The 27640-nt window shown below is 50.5% G+C and overlaps 12 protein-coding genes across 12 annotated transcripts; 7 read left to right on the top strand and 5 right to left on the bottom strand.

The window, feature by feature from the left end:
* Positions 1-2818: 2818 nt before the first annotated feature.
* VFPPC_05079 (hypothetical protein) lies at positions 2819-4304 on the top strand (the record flags this gene model as incomplete). Its single annotated transcript, XM_018284326.1, has 2 exons — positions 2819-3308; positions 3397-4304. The coding sequence occupies 2 exons, from the start codon at positions 2819-2821 to the stop codon at positions 4302-4304; spliced, it is 1398 nt and encodes a 465-aa protein (XP_018145773.1).
* Positions 4305-5496: 1192 nt separating this feature from the next.
* VFPPC_17658 (glycosyltransferase family 2) lies at positions 5497-6869 on the top strand (the record flags this gene model as incomplete). The annotated part of the gene is made up of 3 exons (XM_022429349.1): positions 5497-5616; positions 5685-6413; positions 6468-6869. 3 exons carry the CDS (start codon positions 5497-5499, stop codon positions 6867-6869), a joined length of 1251 nt encoding a protein of 416 aa, XP_022285613.1.
* A 456-nt stretch (positions 6870-7325) lies between these two features.
* VFPPC_05078 (squalene epoxidase) lies at positions 7326-8828 on the bottom strand (the record flags this gene model as incomplete). The annotated part of the gene is made up of 1 exon (XM_018284325.2): positions 7326-8828. The coding sequence occupies one exon, from the start codon at positions 8826-8828 to the stop codon at positions 7326-7328; it is 1503 nt and encodes a 500-aa protein (XP_018145772.2).
* Positions 8829-10140: 1312 nt separating this feature from the next.
* VFPPC_05076 (hypothetical protein) lies at positions 10141-12831 on the bottom strand (the record flags this gene model as incomplete). Its single annotated transcript, XM_018284323.1, has 1 exon — positions 10141-12831. The coding sequence occupies one exon, from the start codon at positions 12829-12831 to the stop codon at positions 10141-10143; it is 2691 nt and encodes an 896-aa protein (XP_018145770.1).
* Positions 12832-14691: 1860 nt separating this feature from the next.
* Positions 14692-15880, top strand: VFPPC_13757 (aldo/keto reductase; the record flags this gene model as incomplete). The annotated part of the gene is made up of 5 exons (XM_022428892.1): positions 14692-14697; positions 14759-14822; positions 14907-15177; positions 15246-15789; positions 15851-15880. The coding sequence occupies 5 exons, from the start codon at positions 14692-14694 to the stop codon at positions 15878-15880; spliced, it is 915 nt and encodes a 304-aa protein (XP_022284516.1).
* A 455-nt stretch (positions 15881-16335) lies between these two features.
* VFPPC_05074 (mitotic checkpoint protein BUB3) lies at positions 16336-17553 on the bottom strand (the record flags this gene model as incomplete). The annotated part of the gene is made up of 4 exons (XM_018284322.1): positions 16336-17039; positions 17086-17168; positions 17223-17469; positions 17544-17553. The coding sequence occupies 4 exons, from the start codon at positions 17551-17553 to the stop codon at positions 16336-16338; spliced, it is 1044 nt and encodes a 347-aa protein (XP_018145768.1).
* A 950-nt stretch (positions 17554-18503) lies between these two features.
* VFPPC_05073 (eukaryotic translation initiation factor 2 alpha subunit) lies at positions 18504-19652 on the top strand (the record flags this gene model as incomplete). Its single annotated transcript, XM_018284321.1, has 4 exons — positions 18504-18581; positions 18652-18814; positions 18887-19094; positions 19154-19652. 4 exons carry the CDS (start codon positions 18504-18506, stop codon positions 19650-19652), a joined length of 948 nt encoding a protein of 315 aa, XP_018145767.1.
* A 761-nt stretch (positions 19653-20413) lies between these two features.
* Positions 20414-20653, bottom strand: VFPPC_15897 (hypothetical protein; the record flags this gene model as incomplete). The annotated part of the gene is made up of 1 exon (XM_018293650.1): positions 20414-20653. One exon carries the CDS (start codon positions 20651-20653, stop codon positions 20414-20416), a length of 240 nt encoding a protein of 79 aa, XP_018145766.1.
* A 135-nt stretch (positions 20654-20788) lies between these two features.
* VFPPC_05072 (hypothetical protein) lies at positions 20789-21139 on the top strand (the record flags this gene model as incomplete). The annotated part of the gene is made up of 1 exon (XM_018284320.2): positions 20789-21139. One exon carries the CDS (start codon positions 20789-20791, stop codon positions 21137-21139), a length of 351 nt encoding a protein of 116 aa, XP_018145765.2.
* A 735-nt stretch (positions 21140-21874) lies between these two features.
* VFPPC_05071 (mitochondrial carrier protein) lies at positions 21875-23224 on the top strand (the record flags this gene model as incomplete). Its single annotated transcript, XM_018284319.1, has 3 exons — positions 21875-22099; positions 22176-22473; positions 22545-23224. 3 exons carry the CDS (start codon positions 21875-21877, stop codon positions 23222-23224), a joined length of 1203 nt encoding a protein of 400 aa, XP_018145764.1.
* Positions 23225-23703: 479 nt separating this feature from the next.
* On the bottom strand, positions 23704-25021 carry VFPPC_13756 (hypothetical protein; the record flags this gene model as incomplete). The annotated part of the gene is made up of 2 exons (XM_018291528.1): positions 23704-24503; positions 24559-25021. 2 exons carry the CDS (start codon positions 25019-25021, stop codon positions 23704-23706), a joined length of 1263 nt encoding a protein of 420 aa, XP_018145763.1.
* Positions 25022-26494: 1473 nt separating this feature from the next.
* Positions 26495-27616, top strand: VFPPC_15896 (2OG-Fe oxygenase superfamily protein; the record flags this gene model as incomplete). The annotated part of the gene is made up of 1 exon (XM_018293649.1): positions 26495-27616. The coding sequence occupies one exon, from the start codon at positions 26495-26497 to the stop codon at positions 27614-27616; it is 1122 nt and encodes a 373-aa protein (XP_018145762.1).
* Between the last annotated feature and the right edge of the window lie 24 nt (positions 27617-27640).

The following is a 27640-nucleotide window of genomic DNA, read 5'->3' as shown; positions in this document are numbered from 1 at the left end:
GAACAAGGCCATTGTCACTAGGAATGAAGCATCGCGGTCGGGCCAGAGCGAGCGCAACCCTTTACCGTTTCCAATTCCTTGATACACTTTCTGGTTTTTGGTCTGCTGACCCGGCAATATAAAACCATCAATGATGCATTAATGGGCGTGGATGATATATATCTCTAGAGATATCGAAGAATCCAGATTGTCTGTTTGTCGCGCTCTCTGCTGTCACTGCCCACCCACCTCCTTGCCCGTCCATTCTCAAAGATGGCCTGTAGTTTGCGGCCGAGTTCGATGGAGATTGTGATCAATGATCATTAGGATTTTGGTAAGCTGGGGGCCGAAGTGGCGGCGAGTAGAAAGATGTGAAGTAGAAATGCGCGGTATGCATAGCCTGATGCAGTCGAGAATCAGCAGCACGGAAGAATGCGTTACGCAACAAGCCGCCCAAGAGGCAAAAACTCGTCGGATGATGCATAACCAACGAAGGAACTGTGCCAACACACTAGGGGAGCATCGTCAAGTGCCTGAAGCTAGTTGATGGATGGATTGCGGTGGTGAACATGGTCGTCGGCCCTACTGTGAGGGGAGAGAGTTGTCCGCAGGTGGAGAAAGAAGCCTGGTTCAGTTTGGTCCAACTTCAATCGTACTGCTTGGCTTGAAGCTAGTGTATGCTGGCAGCGGGCGTTCACCATGCGAAGGCATGAAATAATAACCGAGCAAGGGAGGCATTTTTCATCATGATGAATTACTATTAGCGGTTGTCCTGAAATTGGCGTTCTGGTCTTGCACTTGGACATGTTTCCGCAGTCGGGGTTCTCAGCGCCTCCAGTACGCCATTTGACTGACAGGGCCAACGGTCCCAGGCCAGTCCCAAACTCCCATGCCTTGTCCAGACCAATATTGATGCCCCATGTAGGTACACACGTTACTCTGTACTGAGTGTGAAGGCAGGTGTGTACGCAAGTACCAACACCTGTTCGATTTTGGGAGGTGAGATGTCTGGTCTGGTGGATTGTGCACGATGGTTGAGGACCCGAACGCTCCTTCCTCCACAACCATAGGCGAACTCTGATTAGTTCTAGCCCTCGTATCACTTTCTGGCTTGTTCCTTGCCATCGTGGAATTTTTGACCAACCAGTCTACTTCACTTTTTGTTGAACAGCCTGATCCCCTTTTTACCGTCCGGCTCGAATGCCAAGTCAGAAGAGGTCTTGCTTGACCTTTGCAATTTTGACCTGCTTGTTTCCTCGTCTGCAACTGATGGACATCTTTGTCACCTACCAAATTAGTCCGTCCTGTCTTTGTGTTCCTTTTGCCTTCATGACTTCAGCTGCCCCTCCTCCTTATTAACTTCGCCTTGTCCACGATCCCGAAGTTCGTCTTCCTCTCAAATCAGCCGCGATCGCTAAGTAGTGTGTGTGGCTTCGTGTAAATTATCGTGCAGCTTGATTGATTGCCACCATTAGCGAATACCAACCCCTCACATCTGGACCAGCTTCAGTTACGTCAAGACGGAGGTGGATGTTGACATTCGGTTTGAAACTGAAGAATGGTTCAAACCACTTGGTCAGTCCAACGTTCTTTGAACAGGCCAGCTTCCAGCTCTTCCGGACCTGTCATCTTGTCCGTGGTGTTGGCGTGGGTATCGCTGCAGAACACCTCTAGCCTTGCATAATTGCATGATTTCATGCTGGACAGCGCTCAGCTTGTTTCCAGCTCACCTCGTCCTGCAGTACCACAACCATCTTTTCCTCTCGCATATCCATTCTAGAACCATTGTCCACACTACCAAACGCAGAGTGCATTGTCAGCGTCAGAATTATCACCATCACGGTTACGAGTCGACAAGAAGACTGTAAGCTGGCTCGTCTGTGGTAGCTGGCCGGTCCACACATCATCACCCTGCGTCCTTTGACTATTTTTACACTTGAAACTCCTCACCAGACGGCTGGACACCCAGCATACAGAGAGAACGAATTGTGAAAGGGAAGAGAGACGACACGAACCCAACATCCATACCCCTGCAGCTGAGCTTGACGTCTGCAAGGCTCTTCTTGGTGGACAAGACAAGACAAGACAGGACAAGCCAAGTGGGCTCGTTCCGAGTACTCAGGTGGCCCATCTGGCGACGTATGGATGCGCACCTGGACGAGTATCTCGACAAGATTGAACAAAACTGGGCGCCTTGGCGGAGCCAGCCACCTCCCGTCCGACATCTTCTCCACCTTCGTCTCACCTGGGAGGCCCGCCCTGCCGTCCCTCGTACCCGATCCACTAGACCTGCGCTTGCTTGCAAGGAATCCATATCGCCCAGGAACGCTGTCGCTTTAAAGGTGTCGCAACCCACCTGGAAACTTATTAAGTAAATACGCGAGGTGTTTGCTTTTTGCTACCACCTCTTTGGATCCTTTCTCAGACACTCTTTCCCCTTATCATTGCACAAGCCGCTTCACTTTTTGCCAGCGTGCCTGGCGCAAGTGCTTTTTCCAAGAGCCAGGCAGTGGTCCTGCCAGGGCCGGCCCGTTTTCATTTATACCGTTGGCCCTTCTCGCTGTGAGACCCGAGATTTCGTCACTCCCAACACTGGCACTTATTACGGTACAAGTGTCTCGAAAGGAGTTATTCCAGGGCCTCCTCTTCTTTCTTTTCTTTCCTTTTCTTCTCCCCTCTACTCCGTACATAATACTATATATGTGACCCTTGCCAGCAAAGCTTCTGCCTGGAACTGCAGTAGCTTTTGGGCTGTAATCATCGCCAACCTCAACCCTAGCCAGAACGTCGAAACCATTCTGCCGGATCAAGTGGCCTAGTTTTCAACATCAACGCAGCCATGTCAATTTTCTCTCACCTCAGAAAAAGCCGACAGCAGGCCAAGGAGCATAATGCCAAAGTTGCAGAGCAGAAAAAGAAGGAATCAGAGAAGGTGCCGTATAAGCATGTTCCAACTCACGCGGCAACCGACGCCTTTGCCAGCGCACCACCGAGCTGGAGAGAGGCAGATCGTCCCCGGATCGTTGAGCAAAACCGAAGACGAAGTGCTATGGCTGCCAGCGGCCACCACATGAATATGCCCGGTGTTCCTAGAGTTGGAAGCAGCCTCTCCCGCGTCTCTTATCCTGGAGAAGAAGTCACTCCCATGGTTCGCATGCCCAGAGCCTACAGTTACAGTGGGTTATCGCCGTATCCAGGATCTATCCGTGATAGTCGAGAGGTTGTGTACGCATCTCCGGATATGACATATTTGCATCCAGGATCACTCAAAGGAAAGGAAGTCCCTCGGTCCTATGACTCCCAACGCATTAGTCCAGCTTCAAGTAAAGGTTCGTGCACCGACTATACTCTCATGTCTTTCGTTCCTGGCAATGCTTTCCTGGTCCCCACGGCACATACGCTGACATTTGTCTACAGGTGATCCTTCTCCAGTGGAAAGCTCCAGTGACTCAACAAGTTCTCAAGATGACCTGGAAATGAAACCATCCAAAAGCACTACATCTCGGACTCGGGAAGGCAACGCGACACACCGGCTGCATCCAAGCCGCGCTCGACGGACCTCAGATGCGTCAGTTAATCAATATACACTATCTAGTACCCCGAGAGGCAACAACTCCAACTACACGCGGGACTCTCGCCCTCCCCCGTCTATGCGAGGTTTTGCTTCCATTCCAGCCGTAGCGGCCATGACACCCATGAATATTGGAGTGTTACCCGGAACTATCGCTGCCCACGGCCATATCGGCCAGGTCGGAAACAATAGCGCGTCGCCGTCTACCTCACTCACGCCTACTTCACGGCAAAGCTCCTCCACCTCTCTACCCAGTCTTGCCAATATGCCGGTAAAGCAGGCAGTCTCAGCTCCAGTGACACCTGCAGCATCTACCGCATACAAGTCCGAATATCCTCTTAACTGGCTATCCATACCCGGACCCGAATCAGACTCGACAGTGCCAACCGTTGGAAACTCAAACCCTGACCCGTCAGTTGGTGCTGGTGAAGTGATGGCTTATCATGAGCCACCTCAAGCCAGCTACAGCAACCGTCAGGGTCGCCCGACAAGTCGATCTCAGCATGTGGAACAGATAGAGCAGCACACGTGGGAGGCGCAGACGTTTATCCCGGACCATCAGCGCATGGATCGAAGCCGCATGCCACCCCCCGTAGCGCACGAAGACCTGGTAAATGTATTTCCCGAGCAGGCAGGACCTGAAGCGGAGCCGAAAAAGAGCGGCAAAGGCAAGAAATTGTCCAAGTCTGGTGGTGGGAAACTGCTGAAGAAGAGTCGATGGTCCAGCTCGAAAGCACCAGCTGTTGCTGTCTAGACCGATACGGAGCTCCGCGGCAGCTCCATAACAACCAGGAGCACGAGGATAGGGGGTCTTGAGGCAAACGTGGTGCTCGCTTTGTTGTGTTTTATTTTGTTGGATAACCCCGGTTGGCCTCACAGGCTCAGTCAGTCAGTCATTCTTCCTGGGGCGAGGTCCATTACTTGTTTAACGACTTGATGATTAATTGGCATAGAACATATGGTGTCTAAGGATTTTTCTTTGCTTGTTCATCTACTGACACTATCTTTCTTTTCTGTTTATGGGTAACCAAGGGATTTGGTTGTTTGGGTTCTCAGATAGTTGGAAAATGGGCGACACAGAACAGTTCTGGAGTATATACATGGAGGTGTTGGGTGTCAAAATTAGGCATGTATCCATCCAAGCTTGGGGGAGGATGTAAGGGAATTACAGACCAAGATGATATAACACGAGCATGGTTGCTGTATTGCGTGATGCACCCTGTTTATCGTGAATCATTTCGGTTATTGTCCTGTATTAAGTTGAAGATTGATATGTCTAATCATCGAACGGATGTGGGACTCCGTTCTTGGGCGTTACGGCCTCTATATAAAGCTTTCTCAGGACTCTGAAAATGATGTGAGAATCTTTGAAATATATCCTTGCACCATTTGAATCGTCAATACAATACTGACCATTTGACGACTCAGTCAAGTACTTGCGAGTGGGTGGGAGGGAGGAGAATTGGAGTTGCATGCACCTGCCCTGTTCAATGTTCATGCACAGCATGGCGCAGCCAGCCAATGGTGAGCGGCGGCAGGTGGAGATGCGCCACTACCGTCACTGGTCCAGGAACTGGCTTCAGTTGCTAAAGTGAACACGTCTTGGCTGCTGGTCTGGTTTTGTCGATACGTTGAACGTGGCATGTGGTGTCTATGAACCGATTTGATGGACCCCAACTTCAGAAGCTTGCGACAAGTGCAGCTTTGACCGGCTTCATCATATTCACTGCCAGCATCGTTCGCTCGTTCATTTTCTTCATTTTCTTCATTTTCTTTTCCCTTGCACAACTCTGCACGCATGCATCCAGTGTTCACTTGTTCCGGTAGCGCCTGAGCATTTCGTTGTTCACCCCTCCCAATGAGGACGAATTGATTCCACACCTACCTGCGCAAGAAGGTACCGGACACGACAATCTCCAGGTGCGAACGGGCAGCTGTTCATGGCCATGGGCTCCAAGGAGCTCGCGGCTCGCTTTGTGCGGCCGCTGATTGCATGGATCGAAGCGACTCCTGTTCACATCTTGCTCGTCTGCTTCATGCTGCTGATTATCCTTGGACTTGGTTGTGTAAGCGCCCTATCTGGTTGACATTTTCCAATTGACGATCGGTTGACTAATTTTTTGTATGGGAATAGCTCTTCGTTCTCCTCCACCTGGTAGCGCCGAAACCACGACCTGTCATCCCCTCCGAAAAGACATACATTACCTCCAGCCCGTCAGGGAAACCAACCACGCCTCAACAACTGCCATGTTGGCACGACCGTTGGCTGGCCGAACGTCGCCTCCAAGAGGAGAAGCGTGTTCGTCCTCACGAAGCATATCCGACACCTGACGCTGGCAACATTGAACCCGCCGAATTACGCCTAAGCGTCGTGTTCCCCGCGTATAATGAAGAAGATCGAATCTTGCCCACGTTAGAAGAAGCTGTCGAGTATCTCGACAAACATGTCGGCCGAAGCAAGACCACCAAGACGCCATTCAGCCCCAGCACCAGACGTCACCAGCGTGGACACTCTAATGCCAAGACGGACAAGGAGCTGGGCGGCTACGAGATCCTAATTGTCAATGACGGTAGCAAGGACAAGACCGTACAGGTGGCGCTGGATTTTGCCCATAAGCATGAACTCCATGACATTCTTCGCGTGGTGACTCTGGTTAAGAATAGAGGAAAAGGCGGGGGTGTCACTCACGGCCTGCGGCACGTAAGAGGCGAGTATGTGCTCTTTGCGGATGCGGATGGCGCATCGCGCTTCAGCGACGTGAGCAGGTTGATGGAGGGATGTGAAGAAGTCATTGATGGATCATCCCGAGGCGTAGCCATTGGAAGTCGAGCACACCTGGTTGGCAGCGAAGCCGTTGTCAAGGTACATACCATGTCCCATCCTCAAGAAAAACATCCATGCTAACCAATGGCCCAGCGTTCCGCCCTGCGCAACTTTCTAATGCGGTCCTTCCATCTGGTCCTCACTATACTCACACCGCCTGCGACATCACGTATCCGCGACACCCAATGCGGCTTCAAGCTCTTCTCGCGCGAGTCCCTTCCCCATATCGTGCCGTACATGCACACCGAAGGATGGATCTTCGACATTGAGATGCTCATGCTTGCGGAGTCGGCGCCCGCTACGCCCGTCCTCGGTAGCGATGGTAGTGTTATTGGCACTAGTCCTGGTATCAAGGTTGCTGAAGTGCCTATCGAGTGGCATGAGGTGGGGGGTAGTAAGTTGAATGTTATCCAGGACAGCATCAAGATGGCTATTGGGCTGGCTGTTTTGCGAGCGAGTTGGATGATGGGTGTGTATCGCAGACGGTTGACTTGATCGTGTGGATATGTACGAGTATATAAATGAGTGGATGGGAACGTAAAAGGTAGGGCAGGCTGAACCCCAGACAATAAATGTTATATAAAGTCTGTTTTCGCAGCTGCATTTTGTGCCTCCATTTCTGCTGTATTCTCATAGCACCTGCAAAACGTAACGCCTCAGCGTGCGGTTGGAATACATACATCTTTTTCACGATACAAACTGAGAATCGTGATAACCAATTCATTAATATTATATGAATAAGTACATAATCTCATGCTTCACTTCCCACCATGCACCCTCGACACAACTCAACGGTATTTCCAAACGTCATATATATACAGTAATCTGACCAGGTTAATGATTAAACGCATTATGGTATGGTATGGCCAAAAGGTTTACAAAAAAACGCCTTCCCATGCAAAGTTGTGCTAGTAATGACCGCCTTGCATTATCATCTCCCATCTAATACAATTACTGAAAGCCCTCGCGCCATACGAGCGGCAAAAACACACAACTGGCCTTCCACAGAATGAGGACTGCATCAATCAGCGCCAGCGGAGCCTTGAAGATGCCAAGGGGACCAGCACAGATAGCCAGGGCATTCAACCACAGCGACAGAAACGCAACCGAGAAGAAGTGGTATGCCAAGACGGCAGGGCGCTGGATAATGCCACCGAGGAGACCGCACGGTCCGTCGGTCATGCCACGCTGGAAATACTCGAAGCAGCCGAGCTGAAGGGCGTGTAGCTGGCGGTCGTCTGCGGCGAAGAGCGTGTACAGAGCTTGTGCGAGGACATTGACGATGGAGGTGATGTTTTTGCGACGCCAGTAGAAGACGTTGACGGCTGCCCTGATGGCCTTGGAGTCTTCAAAATTGGGTACTTTTGACGGGTCGAGGAGTCGTGATAGGAGGAGAGCGTCGTTGAAAGCGACGGTCATGCCTCCGCCGGTGAGGGGATGTCGCATGTTGAACGCATCGCCGAGGAGAATGAGTCCGTTGGGGATCTGCTTTGTCGGGGGGAGCCAGCTGTTGGGCATGCTGGGCGGGATCTTGCCGTCTTCGAGGGCCTTGAGGGCAGCGGGTCGAACTGACGGTGGGAGAGCGGGAATCGCCACGTTTTTTATATAGTTGCGGACACCGCCAGCCGCGGGTGATGCCGCTGGGATACCTGTAGGTACGTCGAAGAGCGCGCGAGTCTCATGTGTACCGATTTGGTATAACAAGGTCGGGAATGTATTCTTTCCGATGACGACGTGCCCGTAGTTTTGTTGCGGTAAAGTAGTATCGATGAGCTCTAGTGCGTAAAATTTACTCTTGACAATGGGCTTCTTGTCGCCAATGGTTTCCTTGCGAAAAACCGACTTGTAGCCGTCGGCGATGATTGTCAACTGGCCGAAGAAGTAATCAGGCTTCTTCGCGCCAGTTTCCGGATCCTTGGTTCGGGTTTCGACACCCAAAATTTGGTCTGTGTATTCGCCGCGCAGGGTCTTGATTACTTCGGTTTCCACAACGGTGATATTCTCGTGAGCAAGACAAGCCCGTCTTAGTTGCATGATGAACCTGCCATGGTGGAATGATCGTCCCTCAGGTCGCTTTCCCTCTTTGCCCTGTCCACCCCAAGCATATATAACGTTGCCGTCGTCGTCTATGGTCGGGTACGGAATCAGCGACGGGATGTGGTTGAATATGACGTTGTAGCCTTTGCAGGGAATGGCATCGATGCCATCGACGCAGTGGCCAAGACCCAACTGCTTCAATGCAGCGATGCCACCGGGCTGTAGTAATTCTCCGACAATTCGATTAGGTTCCGTCATCCATCGCTCAAGTAGCAGAACTGAACGGCCCTGGTCGGCGAGGGCATACGCAATGGCGCATCCAAAGATGCCTGCGCCGACGACGACGACATCGGCCTCGTGGTACTGCTCGCGGCGTATTCGGGCGTCCCCCGATGCGCTGGTGGATTGCGAGGACATCTGCGGCGGTCTGGATTGCGTGTTGACTTGCGGGTTGTACCTTTAATTTTCTGGGGTTTCTCGATACCAGGTCACCGACTGGCAAGAATTGAGAAACGACCAAATGATTAAAAGTGAGAGTTTGGCCAGGAGTCAAAGGTCGGTGTGGCGAGGAGGGGGGGATTAGACCAGACCACAGATGGAAAGGAGGACCAAAGATTTGGCGATCGGGGTGGCGCTGCAAAATCTCACTGGATCTAAACTTTTGGGGGGTCTGGTGGATGACGACGAACGACTAGGTCAAGTCAGTGTCAACGCATGACAGATGCAGACTATAATGCAATTAGAAACAAAATGAATGAAACACGCTGGAGTGGAAGTTCAAATATGTTGGTGCGTGGGAACAATTGGGTATATGTATTCCTCCGCTGTCCGGTCGAGAGTAGAAAAGATCATGCAATTCGAGATGGTCCTTGGCTGACCTGTCCAATTGCTTATCAAAGCCCCAGCCATTGGCCATGTCAAGTTCACACTTCAGCGTGGTCTGGTCCCTGCAGTGCCACCGAAAGTGCCTGAGCCGCACGCCAAAATTGTATGCCGACAACATTGAACCTCAGAACATTGAAGGCTTTTCAGTTGTTCAACCACCAGCAAGCCAGAACTCCAGGCAGTTCTGGCGCCACTGTGGATTCGACCATCCTCCCCAGCCAATTGGCTCTGGATCCGGAACTCGGTCCCAAAGGCAGCACCAACTCCCTTCCCTAAAATCGAACCACTTTGCGCTGCCTCTCGAGCCAGAATTGCATGTGATGCTTACTCATGCTGCTCTTCACCGTGTTTATCAGTCCCCTTACCCACGACACATTGATTTCTTGCTGTCAACCACCAAGCAAGGTTAGTGTGCCAGCCCCTTATGTCTGACGCACCACTGCTATTCAATTGACACCTATCCGGCCTTTCTGTGTCGTCATCAGATGGCTTAGCTGTCCGTAGGGTCTCGGGACTTGCCGTTGTGCTGCTCAACAGCCAGTGGTTCGACTTTGTTCAAAATGTGCCAAAGTGAGCCCATGTTACCGCACATTCAGCCCGGTTCATTTTCTTTTCGCTCTAATGGCATGATCGTGGGCATTGAAACTACCTGTGTTGTCCCTGTTCCTTTTTTTATGTTTCAAAACACTAGATGGTGATTTGCTCGAACCAGACTTGGTGTGCTTCCTTCTTCTGGTCGCGCAAGACATGATCAACAGCTCGTCCCTTGTTGTGGTAGTTTTCATGTAAATTCTTCTATATACTCCCAAGTCTAACATTACTTGTACATATGAATTATCCAAGTTTAGCCGGAGCCGACTGCCGCAGCAAGTTCTGGCTGGCTAGTTTCTACAACTTCCTGTCCCTGGCGTGCTTTATGAGCCTTGTTGCCGGGCGTGCGATTCGTCTTCTGATGAGCTCTGATCGATGGCACCGCAGCTAAACGAACGTATGCTTCTGAGACAGTTTGTCGATCACCCCTCGTAGAACGGCACATCTTGACGTGTATGAGCGCGTTGTCCAGCCTGTCAAGAGCCTGTCGGTGCGGAGCACTGTTTTCTTCGTGAGCGACACTCCTCATCGCCGTTGTCTTCATGGCCAGCTTGATCGTTTCCTTGCATGTCCGACTACCATGCCACCACTGCACATCTGATGTAAACGTAGATAGCAATGATTGCAAAGCCTTGTAGCTCGCCGACCCCGTGTAGGCAAACACCAGATTGGCAAAGTTGTACTCGTTGTACAAAAGTTGGCCCCCGCCATTCTCCCGAGCGGCAATCTCACACATTTCGGCAGCAGCTTGATGGTTCCCAATGGCCGATAGAGCCTGGGCCGCCTTGTTGTAGGCACTGTCGTGGAGTCGGACTCCCATTCGGAGAGCATTGTTGATCAACGTACAAGGATCATCGCCTCGCTTCAGCTTCGCCAACAACAACGGCGTAAGGGCCTCGGTTACGTCGTGGCCTTCTTCGTAATTAGACTGGATCAACTTGCTTGCACGTTCCATATCAGGGTTTGGCCCCTTGGTGTGCGCCAACACAACGAACCGGAAGCACTCGGCCGGAATATCTCTCCCAGCAGCAACGGCGGTTTCGTACACTTCGGCAACTCGTTCCCACTCTTCATTAGACGCCATAGATCGCATTTGACGAGACAGGTCGCCGTTGTCTCCTGCTGGAGTAATTTTCGCCGTTGCTCCTGGTCTTTGCCTCACGCAGTCCAAGTCACGTAATCTCGCCTCAAGGCTGTGGATAGTCTTGCCGGAAAAGCCCCAGAACTTGCGACACCTGGCGAAAAATCGTTCATTACAAGCTGAGTCCATTTGTAGACCGTTGTTGCTGCAAAACTGAAGCCAGGAGAACGCAGGCTCAACCTGTCGGCGACTTGCATAGTAATCAAACACCGTATATATCCAACGGTTCTTCAACTTCAGCTGGTAATCTGTGGCGAATTTTCGAAGCACCATCTCTAGTTCACGGGCGTTGTGATTTTGAGCAAAGATTTCGGTTGCTCTCGTCAACATTCGCTGAAAGTCGACGCATTGGACATTTGACTTTTGCCCTAGTACTTCAATGTCTGAAAAGACATCTGCCCATTTAGCCTTGGCCGCGTTCCTTGCGATGACCCGCGTTTGCAATCTGATATCAGATTTGCAGGCTGCCACATCCAACTTGTTCAGCAGCCCAAGCTCTACGTCTGCAAAGCTATCGTCCCCATGTTCGAGTGCCAGGATCACCATGGATCTCCGAATTTTGTACAGTGTGCTTTGAGGGATGCTAACTTCTTCAAACAAGCCCGCATCCTGAAGCACACGATAAAGTCGCTTGGTTTGGTCAAAGTCGGCGTGAATCCTAGCATGCCTTGTAAGAAGCCGGCAAATCAGCATCCCGCGGGCCCATGAGCATGATTTCGCGTTCTGCGACAAGAACACAAGACAATCCCGAACAGCTCTCCGGTTGCCGCCATGTTGAGCGAATGTGATTAATGGCGTCAAGAACTTGAGAGGGTCTTTGTTCAAGGGAAGTAAAGTAGTCAGGGTGGCTGCCAACCTGTCCGGACAGGCGGTCGAAATGATTTGGAGAAGCCGAATGCCTTGACTCCGAAGTGGCCGTGCAACTCTGGGTATTGGCGGACCATATGCTGCAATTCTCTGAAATATCTTTACCGCTAAATCAATTCTCTCCAAGCTAGTCGCTCCACTGAAGCAAGAAGTCTCTAAGTCCTTTAGTAGTTGTTCCAATGCTAGTGTCGCATCGTCATAGAACGGACGAGCGTTCAACCTTCCTTGGCTCGCCTTCTCAAGGTATACTTGCGCGACTTCGACTGAATCAACATCTTGGGCTTCGGGATTGTCCAGAATTGGCTCGTATACGTCGGTTTCTAATGATGGTTCCTCGACAAGATGAGAAGTGGTGTTGGCGTCAGCGGTTCGTGCCTCGGTCGATGGGGAAGGCATAGACGGGTTGCGCTGAGCAACAGGTCTTGGAGCTTTCCACTCCAAAACATTATTGATTCGCGGCTTCAGTGAAGCCAGTCTGAGTTTCTCGAGATCGACCATGTCCAATCCTCTGTTCAGCAGATCAGCACTGCTATTAAATTCCGTAGCCGTGTTCTCTGCATTGGCCCTGCTCAGCGACTGAGTTCGTCCATTGTCATTGTTGTGAGACTCATTTTCATTTTGACTGCCTATGAGATGTGATCGACCTCTTCGACGAGTGGACGTTCTTGGGCGAGGAAGTGAAGCCATGGACAGGACCTCCTGGTCAACCTCGGCAAATCGGCCCTCCCATGATGCATTGGTTTCCGCAAGGGCAATGGGACCTCGATTGCTCTGGACGACATGGAGCTTTCGTGCATTTTCAATGGCAGCACGGGCAATCTGGAGCCGGCGACGTCGTTCTTCAGCGAGTAAGATGACGGAACAGGAGGTGGTGAGAATTACTCCTCGGAGAGCATTGAGGGCTGCTCTAGAGGGCACGGGATGTTTTGAAGCCATTTTGAGTGCCCATAGTGAAACTGGCTCTCAAAATGGCAGGAGTGCGTTTCCGTGTGCACGGTGTTGATGGCGTCGTGGTGCAATTGACAATTGTTGAAGCTAGCTGTGGAAATGGTTCGAAAATGGTACGAGCGAAATCCATGTTGGAAACAAAAGCTGTCTCATGGCGTGCAGCAACTGCGAGCCGGTAACACTTCGGCAAAGTTGACTGTCGCATGTGGGGCTCCGTACCTGCCATCAGTTACACAGCACGTCAAGCACATGCACCTCGAGAACCTCGCCAAGACAAGACAGAGAGGTATCTGATCAATTGATCTGTGCTAGCACTACTTGGTTTGTTTCATCAACCACGGCAGCTCATTTATTTATTGCGACGGCCAATTGATGGGTGGTGAATCTAATAACTGGGCGTCTATCCCCGTCCACTCTTTCTCAGACCCGAATTCCTTCAACGTCGTCAGCTATGAAACGAGCTCCGCGCCATGCAACCCGGTTTGCGGACTGCAGCATCTCTTTGGCAAATATAGAGATGACGGGAAATAAATGACGATCGATCATGGTGCACCATGCATGTTGCACATAGATGCCAGTCGGACAAGGGGGTTTGGTGGGTGTTGGTTCATTCGGATGCTCAACTTTCCTGGTGCATGTGCTGATCAATCATGGTCATCCGAATTGGTCAGTGGACTTTGCGTAGCATCTCTCCAAAGAGTATCCCGCTTCATTGTATACAGTACTGCGGAGTACAGTACTGTACCGGACACATCATTGATACCATCAAAGCTCCTCGAATCTAGTATATTCGTGTCAAAGTCAATGTGGCACCGCACTGCATCTGCAGGCAGTCAGTCTAGCGGTGACTTTCTGACGAACTATGTGGGCGACATCTCGGGAGTTGCAACATCCGTTTCTCTCAGAGCCACTCACAAAGCCTGGATCGTATCTCAACCGGCGGCAATCCCCGCATGGGCTTAACCTTTTCCCCTTTTCTATTCCCTTTCTTTTCTTCCCATTGTCCCTAATGTTGCAACTGCGGGCCGACCGTCTGGTCAATGTGCAAAGCCACTTTCCACAGGGCGTCACCAGTTCCTTCTGGTTCACAATGTACCCCGTGGCTTCTCCAACATCCGTACTTAATTAGAAGGAGGCTTGACTACGTGAAGTGGAAAAGTAATAGCTCCTTAGCGTCATGTCGGGCAGGAGCCAAGGCTAATGAGTAGCGATTGCTCTTGAACTTTTGAGACATAAACACACGTCATCCCCCGATTCATCTGAACCTGGGACGACGATCTTACATATTACGCTGATGTAGCATCTGAAACGAACCACGTTGTAGTATTCATAGAACCTTTCACGTCTGTCCTCTCTTCTCCTACAACAGCCCAGCCCAGCCTAGACCCCAGAGAACCATCACGTCCGGTCGGTTTTGACACCGAGCTCCTTAACTTGACAGCCATGAACGTCGCATTGCCACAAAACGGGTCACCGAAATCGCCCTTGTCTCATTACCGCCTTCTGTCTCCAACCGCATCGGTTCGAGTTAGTCCTTTATGCCTTGGTTCTATGAACTTTGGTGATGCCTGGTACGAATGCATATCGTCGTGTGCCAAGACTCAACAGTTCAGGCATCATTAAAAAGCATGTCACTGACCACCCGGCATCCACAGGACCGACTGGATGGGAGAATGCAACCAGGCAAATACCGAAAAAATTCTCGATTTCTTTTTTGAGCAAGTGAGTCGTTGCATAATAACAGTTTTGCTGCAGAACTGTGCATAACCTGCTAAACATTGCTGATACCATGGGCAGGGAGGTTAGAGCTATAAAGACACCCGTCGCACACCAGACACCGCCATCACCATGAAAGTCATTGCTGATCGTACTCGGCTGTCTAGGTAATTTCATTGACACCGCCAACAGTTACCAGTTTGAGCAATCAGAAACATGGATTGGCGAGTGGATGAGAAAACGTGGCAACCGCGACCAGATGGGTGAGTTCTCACGGCTCATATGAACCCTCTTTCAAACCAAGTTGATAAAGGCATCAATTGCTCACAATACATTCTCCCATGTAGTCATCTCCACCAAGTACACGACCAACTTCAAGGCTGGCCCCAATCACCCTCACATCATGGCCAACTGTGTTGGAAATGGCACAAAGAGTCTACATGTATCTGTCAATGCCAGCTTGAAAAAGCTGCAAACTGACTACATTGACCTTTTATATATTCATTGGTGGGACTTCAGCGCGTCCATTCCAGAAGTTATGCAATCTTTGAACCAGCTAGTCGCTACTGGCAAAGTCCTGTACTTGGGGATCAGTGATGCTCCGGCTTGGATTGTGAGGTACGTAACCGGCATGAAACTCTGCAATCTTATACAGTGTATGCTAACATCACAACCTCCATCTACAGCAAGGCTAATGAATATGCCCGAAACCATGGTCTTCGCCAGTTCTCTGTCTACCAAGGGCGATGGTCCGCCTCTTGTCGGGATCTAGAACGTGATGTCATTCCCATGTGCAAAGCTGAAGGCATGGCCATCACTCCTTGGGGCTCACTTGGTGGTGGAAACTTTAAGACAGAAGAAGCTCGAAGGTCCAACGAAGGTCGTAAATCAGAGATTAGCGACGCCGATGTCAAAACGAGTCAAGCACTTGAGGCGATCGCAGTCCGCAAAAACACGGCCATCACTAGTATTGCATTGGCCTACATAATGCACAAGACGCCATATGTGTTTCCCGTCATAGGGGGGCGAAAGGTGGAACATCTGAAGGGTAATATTGAGGCACTCACCATCGAACTTACAGATGAAGAGGTTCAGGAAATCGAGAGCGCTGTGCCCTTTGATTTGGGCTTCCCACATAACTTCCTATGGGGGCAACAGGTACCCAATCCGTTGCAGAATATCTGGTTATTATCAACCGCCGGAGACTTTGATCATGTCGAGGATGCCAAGGTGTGTACAATCCGCATCAACTTTTCCCCCATCCAAAGCTGGTGTTCTAACATATTCACAGCCCATCAAGCCGAAGAAATATGGAGAGTAGAACTCTTCTTTCAAGTCGTATAGCTGGCGTTGGTTACCATACCGACCTCATAATAATGCAATTGAAGAATTGACGCCCCCGTATAGACGGTACTATCCGTAGTAGACTTGATACTGCGTCTATATAGCATTGGGTCTGGGTTACAGACATTGGGCGCCTGCCTGGTATCTCAGGAGGGTAAAAGCAATCATAATTCCTACATGCGCTTTCCCTATTTACGGTGTTCCAGCATCCTTTCCAAATGTGCCAACTGCATGTCAAATTTGCCAATTATGATTGTCACGATGTAGTTGATAACTGGGTATTTACGTACCAACTTTTAAACCCCTGTCGTCGGAACTAAAAAGCGGAACACAAGCAACAGTCAATAATAATCCGTAACCCGCCCGAACGCCATGAAGTTCAGGGTGAGTACCTCGCCAAAACCGCTCCGGTCTATATTCCTCCCAAACCCTTTATTTCGCGCCCTTGCCCCTTGCCTCATTCTCACCTAATTCCCTGATCAAAATCGACGTAGCACCAGCGCCAGTGTAGTCCTCCTGGCCCGTCTCGAACCCAGGACATACGCCAACAGCCAGGTATTTGCCATCGTTTGAAAAAGCCAGTGCCGCAACGCTGTTGGGAAATTTTTGATACTGCTTTAACCGTCTCTTGGCCTCTGCATCCCACAATGCAACGGTCCCATCTCCACCGCCTGACGCAAATGTTCCATGAACAGGGTGAAATGCCAGCGCATTAACGGGATATACAATGTCGCCATCGCCTTCCGGAGCAGGTTGTCTATGACACTTGAAGGCATACTTGCGAGCCTGCGACTCTGCCGTGTCCTCGAACCACTCAACAGCAACACGACCTTCGATACTGGACGTCGCATACCCTGCATCGTTGGGCATGCACGCAACCGCCCTCGTTAGGTATCGGAGCGACGACTCCCGCGTCTGCCAGGGCTTCAGCTCCGTGCCACCAGAGGCGAAGAGCTGTGCTATGGAGTTGAGGTCATAGATGTGGATGATGCGGCCGGTCATGGCGACAACAATCTTGGTCGGGCTGGAGGAAATGGCGTGGGGTTTGCCAGGGAGAGGGATGCGGATGGGGGCGCTGTTGGAGGAGAGGTCGTGTAGGTTAAGCGTGCTGTCCCATGAAGCAGACACGAGGATATCTAGCCATGTTAGTTGAGGCTATGACTGCGCAGGGGATAAGCGTACTGTGATCCTTGTTGTATACGACGCGACGAACAGGCGCCGCATGTTTACTCAGCGGTGTTATATCGCCAGTTTCCAAGTCCAATCTACAAGCAAAAGTTAGCTCTATTCAAGTAACGTTGAAAGGTCGTGGCCCGCACCTGCTGACCGTCCAGTCCATGCCAGCCGTGAAAGCTTCATTGTCAGTCGCGCCAAAGCAGACGTCTAGAACGGGGGCTCGGTGCCCATATGTGTTTGTCAGACTCCCTTCCGACCCGCCGCTGGCGACATTGTAGCTGTATACGTTCTTGTCCCACGACGAGACGAGGAGCTTGCTGGAGTTGGAGGGCGCGAATGCGATGGCGGAAACGGCGTCGCCCGGGGGCGGGGAGAGCTCGAATTGTGTAGCTGTTTGAGGTGGGTTAGTCGTGTTATTGAGTGGTAGGGCTGGGATTTTGCCAATGGGTCGTTGGGGAGCTTACCGGGAGCCATTGTTGATGTTCTGATTCGGACTGTTGATAGCCTGGGAGCTTGGTGAGGTGAGTTGCTGGTCACGTGGTGATAGTGGTTGTTGCGGAGTTATCAGGTATCATTGGGCGTGGATGGGTTTGTGATCAGGCGTAGTGAGCCGAGTACTTGGAAGGCTACTAGATTCTATATGAGCAAAACATAGGGATGAACATGAATTTCTCATGGCAACAGGGTCACCAGAAAACTACGTAGTACTGAAAGCCTGCAGCACCATATAACTACCTACCTACCTAGGTAGGTAGTTGAGTTGGTTTATCTTGGTGTGGCTCAGTTGCGCAAACAAAAAGTGTGGCGTATGGTCGCATTTTTGGCATGATACCCAAGATGCCCACTTATGGCACCAGTTTCTCATCTGCAAGCCAGACTGGCAAAATCTAAGAATCAAAAGCGAGCAATATGCTTATTCTAAGACTACATTATTAATAAAGAGCATTTTAAAATGTAAACATATTTAAGTGAATTTTATACGGACTTAGGCTTACTTTTTGGAGGTTAGGTCACCTAGAATGCTGTCCACAATGAGTCTTCATGGTGGGGGCTGCTGCCCCAAATATGTGCCCAGCTAACATCAACCACATACCCCACCATCCATTCGTGGGACTTTGCCAAATTTCAAACTTGTGACTCTTCGACAACCTCATCCTTCTCACGACCCCACGATTGCAGCTGCCCGCACGACGAACTCGAAGATCGGCACAAGGCGCACTTTATTTCCTCGACACTTGAAATTTTAAAGCCTCCTCAACAAATATCCGTGTTTGGCGAACGACTGTCTTGGGAACAATTTTGCACCCGCAAAATTATCGGCGCAAGCTGCTTCCAGCAAACCCCTCCTCTCTTCTCTGCTCCCAGGAAAACCGAACGAATAGACGAATTTTCATACTGCTAGCGATATACGCGACACCGCCAAAATGTCGTTCACCAATTGCCGTTTTTACGAGGAGAAGTACCCGGCGGTCGATAGCTGTGTCATGGTCAATGTCAAGCAGGTGAGTCTGAAGACCATCAGTCGCAGCATGGCATGGAGGGGCAACGGACCTGACAATAATATGTGGACAGATCGCCGAAATGGGTGCTTATGTCAAGCTTTTGGAGTACGACAACATCGATGGCATGATTCTGCTTTCTGAATTGTCCCGACGACGTATCAGAAGTATTCAGAAGCTCGTCAGAGTCGGTCGTGACGAAGTTGCCGTCGTGCTGCGTGTGGACAAGGAGAAAGGTGCGTGAATCTCTTGTCAGAGACAGTAGAGATGAGGGTCAAAAATTTTGGAGAGGCTAATAATGGAGACAGGGTATATTGATCTCTCCAAGCGTCGTGTGTCTGCCGAAGAAGCCGCCAAGTGCGAGGAGCGATACAACAAGAGCAAGACCGTCCACTTGATCATGAGACACGTTGCCGACAAAACTCAGACCCCTGTTGAGACCCTGTACGAGACCATTGCTTGGCCGTTGAACCGTAAATTCGGACACGCTGTCGATGCGTTCAAGCTTTCCATTACGTAAGTTGTCAAACAATATTCGCTTGGAGCTTGGTCAAAAATATTAACATTGTGTATAGCAACCCCTCAGTCTGGACCGACATTGCTTTCCCAAGCAAAGGTGCCGAGGACGAGCTGAAGGACTACATCACCAAGCGTCTCACACCACAGCGCGTCAAGGTTTTGGCCGAGCTTGAAGTCACCTGCTTCTCCTATGAAGGCATCGACGGCATCATCAAGGCTCTTCGAGCTGCCCAGGATAAGAGCACAAAGGCTGTTGAGATCAGCGCCAAGGTTATCTCGGCGCCTCACTACGTGCTTTCCGCCGTTGTTTTTGATAAGGATGAGGGTATTGCCGTGCTGCAAGAGGCTATCGAATGTGCGAGAGAAAGCATAGTCGCCTCTAAAGGAAACCTGAAAGTCAAGACGGAGCCCAAGGCTGTTACCGATAGAGATGAAGCAGAGCTGCAGGCTCTTATGGAGGAGAGAGCAAGAGAGAATGCCGAAGTCCCCGGCGATGACAGTGTTAGTGAGAGCGATGATGAGGCTCCTCGTGCTCCTATCCAAGGAAGCAAATAAGTTTAGATATGCATGCAGGCAGCGAGGATATGTTCACCTGGGATGGCCAAGCTCGTCAGAAGATGTGGCAGCAGCTGACAGCACGCCGTATTCGCCTACAGGGAGGGATACCATTTAGAAAGGTCCGGAGTAGACTGTACTGTGGGGTTTGGAGAAAAAGGGCCACGATATCATCGATACATAGTGTATGTAACTATTTCGAGGTAGCGGGTGGTGGGCGTTGCGGCAGAAAAGCGGTTGAATTGCAATAAAAAAACATGCACAAGTAAATGGTCTGGCTCGTGGAGTGTGATGGGAACTTGAGTGACACATAATTGAGCATCAACAGTCTGGTAAAAAGTAGTTGCCCATGTCCACCTATATACGAGTACATCTCGATACGTCGCAGCACACAGTGTGATATGTGAATATGTTTGACTATAGGCTTGTGTACTTTAAAATATTGGCTTTGAATCCCCAGAGTAGGCATGTGGTTGAAATTTGCATGCAGGCCAGGCAACTGCTGACATTTGAACATTGAAGCTTAGCGCATTTCCTGGCCCAGGAGACAAACTTGAGAGCTAGGGGATTTGTGCGTCCACTAAAATCCGGTATTACTGGGCCTGCAGGCCGCTGGAGCGACTTGGCACCTGCATGTGGAGATAAGAACCTAGCACCAACCCCCATCCAATGGAGGACCAGACTCAACTTTCTTGTTGCAGTCGGCATCTAGAGATTGATGACAACACCTGAGCAGGCCCTTCAACTTTGAAAAGTTCAACTCAACCTCGGACCTCACAACAAGGGTCATTGCACCTCGATTCCCGCGCCATCCGCCGCCTCCAAGGGGCCTCCAATGCACCGATGACCTCGGGTTCGATATGGTCGCGCCTACCAATACCGCAGTCCGGGCATGCTAGAGCCACGGCCTGGAAATTGGTCGGTTTTGCGACCTGGATCCCCGTCATCGCCTGGTTCAACATGCACGTTGCGGAGTTGACGCTGGTAGACGGCTCGTCCATGTACCCGTTTATGAATGAGGATAAGGATTCGACGCTGCGGAGGGACGTTGTTTTGAATTATAAGTGGTCGCCGCAGGACGATCTTGAGAGAGGCATGGTTGTCACATTGAGGTTGGTTTACATTGTCGCAGGGCCATGGGATTTGACCACCTGGTCTTGAGGAGGAATCTGTCGCTGGAAATCGAACGGCTAACTTTTTTTTACAGAAGTCCATTTCATCCGGAGGTCATTGCTGTGAAGAGAGTGGTTGCTGTTGAAGGAGATGTGGTCAGGACTCAAAAGCCGTATCCGGTACCAACCGTCAAGATACCGCAGGGCCATGTTTGGGTCGTGGGAGATGGGCCGCCTGGCTCGAGCTTGGATAGTAATACGTATGGACCTGTGTCGAAGAGGCTGTTGACAGGGAGAGTCACGCACATTGTTTATCCGTTCAGGAAGTTTGGGCAGGTGAAGTGGTGGGAGCATGAGAGGAAGTTGGTGGAATGACGAAGGGGAATCAATCATGTTGTATTTGTATCGACGGATTTGTATAAGACGTGTACACTATTAGATGTTAATACCCAATGCCTGCTTGAATAAAATAGCTGGTTGATTATTTATACGTCAGCAGTTGCAGTGCAGCTCCTTGCCACTTCAAATTGAGCTTTCTACACGTCGACAGCTGCAGCGGCAGTTCCAGCACAGCACCTCAAGCCATCAGTTCAGGTCTGGTGTTTGAAGGTGCACGGACCATCAAATCGGGGATGGCAGGTTTGCGAGACCCCCGAGATCATGGATGGCAGCCCTCCGTCACTTCCATACACCGAAGCGTCCACCGCCCAGGCACAGAAACGCAACGAAAAAAAAAAAAGTGGCTCGGGGATAAAGTCGGCACCGGAGCAAAAAGTTTCTATGCGCCAGTTGCAGTTGCTCAGAGGCCCCGAGTCCCAAGACGCCCAATGACAGCACACGCGACAACTCGACGATTGACGAGGTGCCATTCTTTTCTTTCTTTGCTTCATTCATCCGACACAACACCCCATCCCGACCTTCGACGAAATTAGACGAGCACAGCGACAATCGCTCATTCGGCGCTGTGTACTAGATTTTCATCTTTTTGCTTCTTGCGTTTTTATCTAGCTTATCCCTGTGTCGATTCATCCTCGCGAACTCCGAACCAACGACTTTTTTTTTTCTACTCTTGCTCATTCCTGGCGATATACACCGGTGGGCGTCTGGGCCATGCCCCTTGCCTCACAACTTTCCAATTTCTTCTTTGCCGGCTCCTCTGCGTCAGCTGGTGGTAGCAGTAGCGACGATCAGGTCGTCGGTTTCGCTGAGCCGCCTCGCAATGCTGGCCTTCACACAAAGGAGCCGTCAGATAGAAGCAGCGTCATAGCCACTGCCAGCCGGCATACCATGAAAAACGAAGATGTCGAAGCCGAGGGCCGACCGCCTTATCTCCATGTAGGTTTTACTCGTCCGGTTGTTATCGCAGATGGTGGATTGGATGCCGTACTGACACTGAGCTTTGTTTGACTAGGCTATGATTGCTGGTGGCATTGGAGGCTCAACCGGTGATTTACTTATGCATTCGTTGGACACAGTCAAGACGCGGCAGCAAGGCGATCCGAATATTCCATCAAAATACACATCTCTGGGACAGTCGTACTACACAATATGGAGACAGGAAGGTGTTAGACGTGGTCTGTACGGAGGGTGGATTCCTGCACTGGGCGGCTCGTTTCCCGGCACGGTCATGTTTTTCGGCACATATGAATGGAGCAAGCGATTTTTGATAGATCATGGGTTGCAGCATCACTTGGCATATCTTTCGGCAGGTAAGGCTTCGTCATTATGCAGGAATTTGCACTCCCAAATGTGTGGACGATAAGGTGCTGACATCTCGCAGGATTCCTTGGTGACCTCGCCGCCTCGGTCGTTTACGTTCCCTCTGAAGTCCTCAAGACCAGACTCCAGCTCCAAGGACGCTACAACAACCCGCATTTCAGATCTGGATACAATTACCGGGGAACTGTCGACGCCGCGCGCACAATTGTCCGAACCGAAGGAGCATCAGCCCTCTTCTACGGTTACAAAGCGACCCTCTATCGAGATCTACCCTTCTCAGCACTACAATTCATGTTCTGGGAGCAATTCAACGCCTGGGCACGAGTATACAAGCAGAGTCGCGACATCGGCGTCCCGCTAGAACTTCTCACCGGCGCGGCCGCAGGTGGTCTCGCCGGAGTCATCACCTGTCCTCTCGACGTCGTCAAGACCCGTCTCCAGACACAGGTGAACCCTCCCTCAGACCAAGTCTCGAACTTGAAAGAGGTAGCCGCGTCCCAGAAACGTCACATCTCAACATCATCGCCTAGCACGCATCGTCCGCAGCCCGGCGCAATCGCCCTCGAGACATCATCTGTCATTACCGGTCTAAAAGTCATATACCGCACCGAAGGGCTAGCAGGATGGTTCCGTGGCGTTGGCCCTCGCGGTGTTTGGACATTTATCCAGAGCGGCTGTATGCTCTTCTTATACCAGCGGTTACTGCACCAGTTGGAGAAGATTATGCCTGTTGAGAAATAAGACCTGTAAATCACAGGAACGGCAAATTTTGTAAAAATAGAAACTGCATGGCTAGGGAATTGGGGGGAATCACGGCATTTTGAACTTTTCTGTTATTCCAAGTTACAGAGTTTTGGTGTACAGATAAAAGAGCGGGTTTGCACTTTATATGAGATGGAAATAACCGGTACGAGATACCGTGGGAGAAGGAGGACGGAGATATAGAGGCCATATCATTGTTTGGCGTTTGAGGCTGATAGATGAGTTTGGGTGCAGGCATTTACTTGTATATAGGGTATCATGGATGCCAACTCTCCGAATGAACATTAATACCGTACTGGTTTGCTTGAAATTAGTGATGATTTGACCCAAAATGTGCGTGCAGATACTGGTTTAACGAATCATCTTCATGCAAAGTAGTCAATATCGAACTCTAGGGGTATCTCAACCAACTCCTGCGATTTCGCTGAACAAGCACACGTCTCTCCTGTGCCGAAACTTCATGCCTCACTCCCACTCTCTTCCCGAGCTGGCAACTCATCAAACTCGTCCATCCTCTCCACAAGCTGGTCTCTGGCCAGGCACACCGCTATAGCAGCAGTAAGAGCATTCCACACGCTCTGGTGGCGATCCATGAAATGCATGTCCACGTGGAAACTCACATACGCAGAGTCCCCCTTGGCACTGTCGACGGTAAGAACAAAGACGGATGTGCGGAGGATGAAGAGTCCGTAAACAACGGGTGGTTTCTGCCTATATTCAACTGTAGTGAGGAGAGACTGGTGTGTTTCGTCAGAAACTAAACCATGGGCATCGGGAGACCGGGTCGACTCTCCTGTTGTTGTTGTATCCTTAGGTGACGTGCTGGGTTGTATTGGTGTGCTTTGGCAAGAGCCATCTTTTGAAGCTGCCGCGGTCTGCTCCTCGATTCTCTTCACATACTTTTCTACCAGCAAGTCCGGCCAGTCGGTGTGCTTCGCTGCATTTTCAACTTCGGACACATCCCAAAATGACTCGTCACGATTAACTCTCAAGAATTCTCTCTGCGCCATGGCTAATGCACGCATACGCCTCTCAATGGTGCTCGTAATGCCTTTCTCTCCCAACTCTGCATCCATGACTGCAGTGGTAATATTCGGAACGATCCTGAGATTAGAGTAGCCGCCGTCTTCAGCAGCCCAGGCGACGTACTTGTCAAGAGACTTTTTGATGAGCTGCGGTGCCTTCTGGCGGAGTCCGGACTGGACGGTTGTCCGAACAGAAGATGTTAGGTCTATGAGGCGGATGAGAGCCATAGTTGCTGTGAAGTTGTTAGTTTAATTGAGGCTTTACAGCAAACGTGACTTGATGTATACCTTGGAACTCTTTATCGGTCGACCGACTGTAGATGATCGGGGGCATATCATCAGTTGTTGAGAAGATGCTTTCCACAACAGGTATGCCTCTGAAATCGACGTCCCAGTGTGCTGGGACAAGTGGGATGTCCCCCCTCTTAAACAAAATCTCGAAAAGCTGTTCTTCTTCCTCGGCCCATGTACTGGCTCCTGGGTAGCTTCTCTTTTCCTCCTCTAGCTCTAATTGCACGTCGGTTAGTTGCGCGAAAGGCAAATCGACTGAGCTCTCATATCCTGGGTCGTGGACGTCTATTGACTGTATGGGAAACGCTTCATCTTGCTCCTCTTTCTTGATATTGATGGTTGCCGGCGGCTTGATTACGGTGGTTGGTGGAGATGTCGATGGGCATTTGACTTGTCGTGCTTGGGGTGTTCCGGATGGCGAAGTGCGCGTTGGTGAATCTGTGGGTGATGGGCTGTCCATGGTGATGGATTGTATTGAAGATTGGGTGAGTTTGAAGGCAGATGATGAGGGCGAGGAGTATTTTAGGTGTTGAAGATTATCAGAATCTGAAAGGAGCGTCACAAAGAGGCTGGGTCTTCATCGAATTGGCCTGATCTCTCACTCATGATCGGCAACACGGAACAAAGGAGTTGCTGGGTCTCAAAGGACGGACGGAGCGAGCTCTGGCGATAAATGGTTTTGTCAATTGTTCACGTGTCAAACAATAATAAAAATAAATGCCCTATGCAGTTGACTGCTCGTACAAATGCGGCTCTGTGCCTGGGCAATGAATGTGAAGTGAAGTGAGATAACCTAGTCTTTGACATGAGATGACATTGTGTTGGTGGGGCCGGGATTAATTGCTGCGTATATCAAAGCTTTGGCGAGGGAAGGAGCGTGCTGCAAGTGACGCTGGCCAAGCTCTTGCATGTCCAGTCCAACCTTGAAGTCAAAAGCATCAAACGGACGAAAGCACGGTCGACAACTCGTACAACTTCACACCAATGTTTCCGTCCTGGCTTCATTTCCCATTCACTTGTTGCTGTTTGCACATCTCTTGCACAAGATGCTTCATGCACTGAACACTCTCAATCATTTATGAATGTCTTGTGTCCCGGCAAACTTCAACCAGTTCGCCGAAGACGCATCCAGAATACAGCTTTCATCCTGTTGAACCCCCTGTTGATGCAGAGAGCCGCATCGCTCTAGAAGCAACACTTGCAGGTGGCTTGGCCGTTACACGTATCTCGACGCTCAATTTACCGATGATATCAAATTCACATCGGCCACGGTCTCGTGAACCTGAACCGCGTCAGCGCCATTAGTGATCCATAGTGTTGGGACCGGCCAACATGACCACGCCGTACATCCTGGCTGCCATGTCACTTGGGGCTGACGACCAGCACAAGTGCAAATATTAGCTTCGATCTACTTCGTCATGGGTGAGAATTATGCTGGGAGCTGAATGAATAATGCGCCATCTCATTGTTCCACCATTCGCCTAGGTCTTGCCTAGGCGAACTGGGACAGAAACAGTTTGGCGGTTTAGCGATCCGTCCCAAGTTAGCCAACGCTTGGCCTCTGCTCTTCCCAAGGATGCCGATGCCACTTGTCCTTGTTCATGGATGGCATGGCAAGATGCTCCAAGTTGGCCGGTGTGTTCGGAAGCAATTTTGCTTAGAATTCGACCCTTTTGACCCCGCACCGAATGCAACGACATGCAACGACATGCATCTATTCCTCATTGTGCATCCAGATTCTACACCTAGCGTGTTGACTTGGCGAGATAGGTATAAATGATATTCCACCAAGATTTTCTCATCCAAGGTCTGCTTCTTCCATGCCATGGTCTTTGGATCTAGCTTACATTCTCCAGGCCAAGAGACATTTCCAAATTCAACCCTTTGATCTGAATTTTCACATATCGCCAGCCTACGCATGGCCCTTTCCACAATGGCCACCGCTACACAAACTGGAACCACCCAAATACGGGTCGCATCTCCTACTGGGCCAGTCACACGCACAATTCTTCGCACGCCCTTGCGTGACGCACTCCCCTCCGAGATACCCATTATTGATGTTTCTCCTATTTTCAGTTCCTCTCTTGAGGATCGCAAATCTGTCGCCCAGCAGGTTCGCAATGCTGCCACCAATACTGGCTTTTTCTACATCAAGAACCATGGCGTTCCCAATCATGTTACCCAAGAATCATACAATGCTGCCTTGGAATTCTTCCGCCAGGACGTGGATAAAAAGAATGAGGCTTCAATAACCAAGAGTGCCCGCTATAACGGCTATCGGGCTCCGGACACTCAAAGAGTCAACCCTGACGAGGGCATCGACGTGAGGGAGAGCTTCTCCATCACCTATGATCCCAGAATTGACACCGAGGTCAATAAGGTGCAGGAAATTCCTGAAAACGTCATGGAATACATCCGCATGGAGGAGGGCCACTGGGAGAATACCAGCAATCTCCCCAATTTCAAGTGCTCTGTTATCAACCATTACCAATCTTGCCTATCTCTAGCAAGGGCGCTTACTCGCACTTTTGCCTTGTCTCTAGATCTTCCTGAGACGGCCTTCGACAGCAAAGTCGTGTATCCTGACGCTGGTATTAACATGAACTATTATCCTCCCATTCCCAACAACCAGAGCCTGACTCCCACTGATCCCAATGCCAGAGTCTCAATTGGATCACATACCGACTTCCCCGTCTTTACCATCCTTTGGCAAGATAATGTTGGGGGACTCCAGGTTCTCAGTCGGGATGGACAATGGATCAACGCGAAACCTATTCCCGATACCTTTGTCGTGAATATTGCAGATTGTTTGCAGCGAATCACAAACGACAAGTATGTCAGCACCATTCACCGAGCGCAAAATTGGAGCGGAAAGGAACGAGTGAGCATTGGGTTTTTCTGGGGCTTTGGCTTCCACGAGACGTGTGCTGTCTTGGATAACTGCCTTGCGCCGGGGGAGAAGAAGAAGTACGAGGACATAAATTGTTGGGAATGGCTGAAGAAACGTGTCTACGATATGACGCAATTGGACGAGGAATGCAAGAAGTCGTCATAGGGAGAGTATTGTATTACATTTGTA

The sequence above is a fragment of the Pochonia chlamydosporia genome, chromosome 3 (assembly GCF_001653235.2).
Source record: "Pochonia chlamydosporia 170 chromosome 3, whole genome shotgun sequence".
NCBI lineage: Eukaryota > Fungi > Ascomycota > Sordariomycetes > Hypocreales > Clavicipitaceae > Pochonia > Pochonia chlamydosporia.
This window is presented reverse-complemented; position numbering and strand designations above follow the sequence as displayed.